The 8171-nt window shown below is 29.9% G+C and overlaps 1 protein-coding gene across 1 annotated transcript in view; it reads right to left on the bottom strand.

Moving 5' to 3' along the window:
• Positions 1 to 549: 549 nt before the first annotated feature.
• LOC147803186 (very long chain fatty acid elongase 4-like) overlaps positions 550 to 8171 on the bottom strand; it is a 51540-nt gene continuing 43918 nt past the window's right edge. The window contains exons 7-8 of the mRNA XM_087153556.1: positions 6294 to 6430; positions 550 to 1639 (exon numbers count right to left, since the gene is read on the bottom strand). Coding sequence (XP_087009682.1) covers positions 1484 to 1639; positions 6294 to 6430 — 293 coding nt within the window. The 3' untranslated portion in view covers positions 550 to 1483. The remainder of the gene's footprint in view (positions 1640 to 6293; positions 6431 to 8171) is intronic.

The raw sequence follows: 8171 nt of genomic DNA, 5'->3' as shown, positions 1-8171 counted from the left end.
ATGGCGCTGGATCAATTTTAGAACTTCGAAGGACTTTGCCTTAAATCCTTTTAGCAATAAAGCTGTTCGATTGATGCCTTTATTCAGTCATCTAAAATTGCAGATTTGTGTATCTTTAGATTTTTTAAAATTTAATTTTATTACAGTTTAAATTGATAAAAGCGATGCTAAAAAACTCTTATAATGCAAATTGCTCGAAAACAAAGAATTTGATAAAAATAAAAATAAAAAAGAAACCCTAAGAACAGACAACTGACTTGCTACCTTTCCAAAACTGCCGATTGCGAGATTGTTTTAGTATAATTTGGTCACAAATGAATTAAAAATCTTAAATACGGTAAACTTTATATCTCAAAATATGTTTGGGTGACGTTTTTGTATTTTACATAGTAGGAGTGAACTAAATATCAGTTTGTTTGTGAAAATTAACTCAAAAAATCAACCATATTTAAAAAAAAATTCCTATCACTTTGACAATTGAGTCGAAAGGCATCTCAAACTTATCTGAGAATGATTGATTGAAGTAAATTATCACTCCATTCAAAATACATTTTATTTTAAAAAGGAAATAATACTACAGAACATATAAATTAGGTTTTATTTAACAAATATTTTTACGCATTCAATTCCAAGAAGGAGTCATTTTAACGACACTAAAAATTTGTTACAAAATTCTCAAAAACATTACATGCAAATAATTCATAACTAAAATATTAAAACAGAAATATGATATCATTAGCATTTCTTTCAAGTATCGTTGATGATTCATGTAAAAGTCAAAAAGTAAACAATAACAAAAGTAAACAATCATACTTTTTACTAATCATAATTTATGAAAATAATAATCGTAACCATTTTTATTGGATTCATCATAAAAGTAATCGTAATTTATGTCACTATAACCATTGCTGGTATAATGACAGCAACAGAGAAATATATGAAGTTTCCTACAACTGATATTCAACTTCTGTTTCAATAATGACTCGACATTTACAAACAATTATGATTGTCGCCAGTTTAATTATGAAACGACACTAACCAGTTTAATTAAAAACTACCATTAGCATTCGTTGAGTTTAAAATTTATAATTTAAAAGTGAATGTCGTGGGTAAGTTAGGGAAATCAAATTTTTAAATTAATTGGGAAAAACTTCTATTTAAGAATGAAATGGATTGAATTCGTTTAATTTAAGTCATCCGTTTTAACCATTCAGAGTGACTTCACTGACTCCGTTTTGCAGAACTCACCCACTTCTTAAAAATCCATTCATTTCACTTTTCTCTGTAAAATCTGGATATTGAAAGTAATTGAGTTTCCGAGAAGATAATAGAATAGCTTGATAGTGTTGTATTTTCATAAAAGAAATGTATACCTTTAAGTATAAGTTTTACGTATTATTTTATAATTGCTTATTAATATGTCCTATATGAATTAATTTCAAATAAAATAATGAAATATTACATCGCAAGTAATGAATTGTTTTTAGTCTGATTTAACATAGTTTTTGTTATAAAAGTTAACAAATAAAAGTAAAAGAGTTATTCCGAATGGTATAACAATAATAAAAATGGGTTCCAATTCTTCACATCCAAGAGCAATAGTCGAAAATATGAAAGTAAGTCCCACGATGAACTGACCCTGAAATATCAAAGACAGAAGCCATTTATTACATATTTAAAATAATTAATAAATTGAAATAATTGGTGAATAAGGAATATTTAAAGCGTATCAATCTTTTTCCAAAATGGGAAATTTAGGATGAAGATTTCAATCAGTCAGCAAATTAACAATTGCGATGACATTTTCAGTCAAAAGCTCTAAGTGGTAGTTGCGAAATGATGGCGGACGGTAGAAAGTTATAACTAACTTGTCCTATCTTTTAACGCTGTTTTTGGAAAATCAGTCAGCAAAGGAAATAAAAAAAGCCATAGCTAACGCACCTTACACTTGAAGAAATGCGAGGATTTTAAACTATATATGTAATCTTAATGTGAAGAATTATCTGGACTTTAGAGAGTTATAAAGCTCTTTTTTTTAAACTTTTTTTGGGCAACATTTTTCCACTTACATAAAAATTATCAAACTCTCTGCATACTCTGAGTTTATTTAAATTTTTATGAGGCCAGGTAATTGGAGTTAGTTCTTAAATATTAAAAAATTAGACCGCAAACGCTTTTCACTCTTGGAAAACTGTGACTCTCATTGGCGTTTTGCGCCATTTTCAAAATAATCACGTAGACAACGCTAGCTTTAAATAAGCTAAACTTGACCTAACAATCTTGAGTAACAATTACAAACTCACAGCAGTTTTAAAATATCATATCATTCGCATTTCATATTACGGCGGAGCCTTCGACAAACAGCCTTAAACAAGCGTTCTTAGATAAAGCACACAAAGACGGTTAATACCGAAACTTGATTTTAAAAACAGTTAGGGAAGAGGGCAGTAGTAGTAATTTCGTTAGATTGCCCGATAAATTTCGCTCGAATCATGTCGAAATCAAACGTGTTAAAATAAGACAAGCACAGTTGAAGTCTGAGTTCCCTACCTACTTGAAAAGTTATCGTAATTTGAATTAAAAATTATTCTTGTCTGTTAATAATGTGGTGGCATAGGTTGTGAATGTAGAAGTCAGAAAATGATTAAACTCATAATATAGAGATAAGTTTGCTTGAAATACCCTGAACACGAATGAAACTCGTATTAAAGTCAAGCATAATTGTGAATTTATGAATTTGAACTCTTTTGCTGGTCGCAAAGTGCTCGCAATTTCGATGAGCGATGACACTAAGTTCTGTTTGTTGCAATTAAGAAACATGTATAGTCATCAGACATAGAATCTCAGACTTAATTTCATTACTTCTAGTCGAAATTTCTTTGATCAATAAATTTGGCAATATTATGACGATAAATGATGCTTGTAACGGTCAGGAAACGATTGACACAGTTAGTTTCATCCAGCAGAGTGCACCAGTTGAAATATTAGCTTTCCACCTAATCATTTGGTGGTCTAAATTTTTATGGGTGATAATAAGTGTTTATCTCTATTAGGAGCAACAGATTTGAGTGATCGAAACTTTAATTGCAAGATTCCATTGTTACACACACGGAAGAGAGTTCATAAAAACGTATTTCAATCAAAAGTGGTTTTTAATGACCCACTTTCAATTAATATTTCGTAATTTAACTTTGAAAGTGTTTTCAGAAAGCTTACCATATTAATAATCTATCCATAATGCAGATTACGATAATATAATTCATCTCATATTTTCATACTAATTTTTACATGCATATCTAAATAACACTTAGTAGGGGGACGTTCTAGAAACAAAAAGAATAACATTTGTTCAAAATAATATAGTGCATAAAAATTTGATGAGAAATGTAAATGTGAGCGTGCATTCACAATCCTTGCTCATTGTACGGATCAATAACGAGGTATGATCTTGTTGACTTACATAAAGATCCAGATTTCTTTGGTTGTCGTGAGTATAAAATTAATAAAGGTTTAAAAGGTGTTGTTTAACAGCAATTCGCGATCGCAACGCTCGAGTACGCCGTCTAGCGGGAGCCTGTAAATATCAGACATTAATTTATCACGTTTTCATTTAGTTCCATCAAATTCATTGACAGAATCAGACGCCTTTTTTAGCAGCAAATAAGAAACAAAATTTCCCTAAGGAAAAGACCGAAGAACTTGAAAAAAATCTCCAGAATATTAGTAAATCTTTCAGGAACAGAACACGCCAAACATTTGAAGAAAAATTCCTCAATAATTTTTTATTTCTATTATCAACAAACTTGCAACTGATGACTTCCGATTTCGGATACTGTTACAGATGTGTGTATTAAGGTAAAATGCATTTCTTCTGTCTTCAATTCAGTACGAATTAAAGTGAAGTCAACATTGCTTTCGTCATTCCAGTGAATAAATATGAATTCAGAACAAACAGAATTGTAATAGTTATAGCATATTCTTCTTCGTTATAGAATAGTATATATTTCTGTATCCATATAATTCGGAAAACAACAATAAAAAATTATCCAAGTTACTTGAAACAGTGCCATTTGTGCTGATTCTTAATTAATTTTAATCTTGGTAAGTATTTTTTAGTTTTGAAAGAATAAGTTCAACTAGAATTCAGCTGTTCTGTTTTTAGCTACATATTCAGATTCATATCAATTATAAAATTTTGCTGTGTAGTACGTTATCTAAAAGTAATGAAGGGATAAACTATGTATCTATTATTTGAGAATAAAGTTTTCAAACAAGGAACTTATCATTTTGGAATTCACCGGGAATTATAAAACAGGTAAGTGCAATGATTTTTACAATAAAAAATTTGCTTGTAAATATTTTTTTTTTCATTTGATGATGGTTCTCTACAGAATGGTTTTTTACGTCTGATTAAGAACTTTAAGAATAATAAAAAAAGAAACAATATGAAAGTTTTTATTTCAATGTAAAGAATTCTTAAAATCGTTTTTTTATCCTAAGAATTCTTTATTTTCCGTTTTTTAGTTTATAATTTTTTGATAAAAATTGTTCTCGAAATACTTTTTTTGAAAAATTAAATGGTATAACATTATGTGTTTATGTATACTTCTTGTATATTCCAATGTTTGAAGTAATATGATTCAGAAAAGTATGGAATAAAAATTCTGTACTTACGTATTAACGCCACCGCCGATACAGATTTGGCGGTTTTTAAGTGCCGCCAATCTACACTTAAAATGTTTGCGACAATTCATAAAATAAAACTCTTTATTTAAAATCAAAATAGTCAATCGGATTTCGGTGGAAAATGAGCCGATATACAGTTTAGCATAGATTCGAAACAATCATATCGCCATATGAACTCTGATAAATAAGATTCCAAATGAAATAACATTTCCAAAACGTACGTTTACCAAGATAAAGTTTTATGTTGTGGGAATTGGTACATTTTCGTTTTTTTGGTAAAATATTTTCCTCCTGAAAAAATAAAATTGCATCTTGTTTTGTTTTTAGCAAATCCCAAAGACGAATTTCCGTAGCACTAAAAATGGCGACAAAAAAGAATTGTTTTTTTGTTTTTGTTTCGTCAGCATTCCTTATTTTACGTTTCTTAGTTTCTAAATAATGATTTTTATTGAAACTTGAAATTTTTTGGTAAAAATTGTTGTCAAAAAACTTTGTTTACAAAATTAAATTTCATAAAATTATGAGGCTTATGTATACTTTTTGTTAATTTTAATTTTTAAAGTAATATGATTCTTAAAACTATAGAATGTGAAGTTTAAATGGGCCTTTCATGTTATATCATTAAATTTAGTAATACTATTCCTCGGGCATTAGGTTTTAACTCTTATAAGAATATACATATTTTTTTCTGTTAATGTACAAATATTTTTCCGATGTGTTTTGAATATTCCTTCTCTAATAAAAAGAGAAACCATTTTGTTTTCGTTTGCATAAGAGAGAATATCAAGCATTTTTCTTTTCTAAATTTAATTAGCCACAATAAAGAAGGAACGTTGCAATGTTACGAGCTACATTAACGACGTCTCTAGAGTAACTGAATGACTGTTCATATAGAAATCGCAGGTATTAGTCTCATGCAACAACGCCCCCTATAGTTCGTTGCGATCGAGAATATTTTACTCTTAGTTTTACGATGTTTACCTTTAATATTTACTTAAAATCCTTCCTTAATATTTAGTACTTATAATTCTTTTATTATCCTTTCTTAGTATTGCTATTATTACATTTTTGATTTCGATTAATGTTCCTAACGAAAAGCTTTAAACTGAAAGCGGTGATGATTTATTAAAATACTACGATATTTCCTCATTGCGCAATATCTTACGATAAACATATTTAAATCGATATCTGAACGAATGTGCTGTTTCACAATTTTCAAACGTTTTTATTTAATCTTTATGTAAAGCTCTGTCCGATCTGGGTATCCAATTAAAACAATAAATACAAAACTATAAAGCATCAGTTTAGGAATGAGCTCTTCTGGCTTTTTTTGAATGATCTCTTTGACAGGAAACATTCAGCCAGTTTTTTATAGCAACCAAAAATTAACTTCAAATTAATGGATGAAGTTACTGTGGTAAACGATCAAATTGATGAAGGAAACCAACTCTGCGATACCAAACCTGTTTTATTGCAAAAATTATCGAATCTTTGAATAATTTTCAATTTTCATGGAAAACCAGAGCCCTCTGATTAATATATAGAAAGAAAACTCTTAAACTTTTTTATATGAGATCTCCCCTTAACTGTCTATCAGCTATACTTACAACTTGAAGGAATGTCAAGTATTTCTTCCACCAAAGGAACTTTTGCATATGAGGTCCAAATGCTGCCAGCGTGTAGTAAGAATAAGTACAAACGTGAATAAATGCATTGATTGGCATTCCAAATGCTAAATACAATCCTACACAAAATGAATAAAAAGGTTATTTCATCTAACTTTGTTTTCTTTTTTATGACTGAAATTATTCCACAGTAATTAACCTTTAATATTTTTTACAATGTTCTGTACGCAAAATAAAAAGTAGAATGCCCAAATGACTTTTGATTGAGTTGTTGGATTTTAGCGTACTGATATTTGGTTTTAATGGTGGAAGATCTTAAATATGCTTATGCATCAGTGCTGATGATATTTTATGAAACGAAATCAGGCACAAAGCGTGCTTTCTTAACACTAAATCGAACATTTTTTGTGGAATGAACGGGTTTGGATTCCTCAAAACAGGAAGGTCTCATTCCATTATATGACATCCATTAGTTAAGTCAGGAGGACAGTAAAATTTTTAAATTTTTATTTTTCATGAACATATTGAGTGATTTTCTCTTCAAATTCCAGATTTTTTAATTGTAAAAAGTTGATTAAAATGATCTAAAGGTTTACATTTCACCAATAGTAAATAAATTTTTTTTTACCAAAAGTAAATTAAATAATAAGACGATAAGTTATTGACATGTCATATATTTCTATACGCCTTTGGATGGACGACTTTCGCAATTGTGTACGAAAGTGTTTTGTTTCCCTTAAATATTTCACAACCTAAGTACTGAAATACTTAAATAGAGAATTACGATATCCAAACCTCAACCACATTCCTTACTAAACTGAACCAAATTTTCAAAATTACTGTCACTTCCTTAGTTTGAAGTGTGTTCATTTAAAGAAAGTGCTTTTTAGTGTCTGATTTTGTATCTGTCGTTCGCATCATTGAATCCCTTATTGAAGACCCTTTAAATTGTATGTTCAATCATAATATTAAATCAAAAACAATTAAGGCCTTCCATTTTGTGTTTTAAGTGCTACGACAAATAAGGCAGCAATGTATGAGAGCATAATTTGATCGGATGAATGAATTTCGGGAGTTATCAATCTTCTTGATAAGAATAATTGAATTATTGCTTTTAAGTTTTCGAAATAGTCAGAGTAATACATGTTATATTGTAGTAATAAATTATCTTTGTCCATATAGTTAGTGATGTTTTAAGTAGTTGAGCGAGAAATTTAATTTTTATACTCTATAGGAAAAATGCAAATAATAATTATATGCAAAAGCAATAAAAACACGCAGAGAACAAAAATAATTCGAAAATTCCAATTCCTTTTCCTGTGATATCGTCACTGGTTTTTGCTATGTTTGCTGCGTTATACAAAGCGGCAGGCAGTACACCAGGTGTCTCCTTAAGGATTCCACTTTTCTAGCCTAATCGAAGGGGATTTTTTTTTTCTAGATGGAATAGCTTTCAACTAGGACTAAGCTATAAATCGATATATCGCGACATATCGATTTAACTCCTGTATCGGCAGACCGATACAGCGACTTTCGTTCCAGGCGATGCATCAGAAATCTGATTAAAGCCGTCGAGTAAAGAAGACGAACGATATAGCGATATACGATATAGCGATATACGATATAGCGATATACGATATAGCGATATAGCGATATACGATATAGCTATATAGCGATACAAGACGCGCAAGGATCTCTTACGTTCCAATGCCAACTCGCGCTGGGGAAGACGATGTTCGTATTGTTATATTGAAACGGCCTTGATTGATGAGTGGTAGAATCAAAATCAGTTTTGAGAACATATACCGTGATCTCGCATGCTCGTTTCCGCACCTCTTAGTTCTCCATTATCGCGACTTG

This window comes from Parasteatoda tepidariorum, chromosome 10 (assembly GCF_982258835.1).
Source record: "Parasteatoda tepidariorum strain Cologne lab strain chromosome 10, Ptep-v5.0, whole genome shotgun sequence".
Lineage (NCBI taxonomy): Eukaryota > Metazoa > Arthropoda > Arachnida > Araneae > Theridiidae > Parasteatoda > Parasteatoda tepidariorum.
Note: the sequence above shows the minus strand (reverse complement) of the source record. Positions and strands in the feature narration are given on the sequence as shown.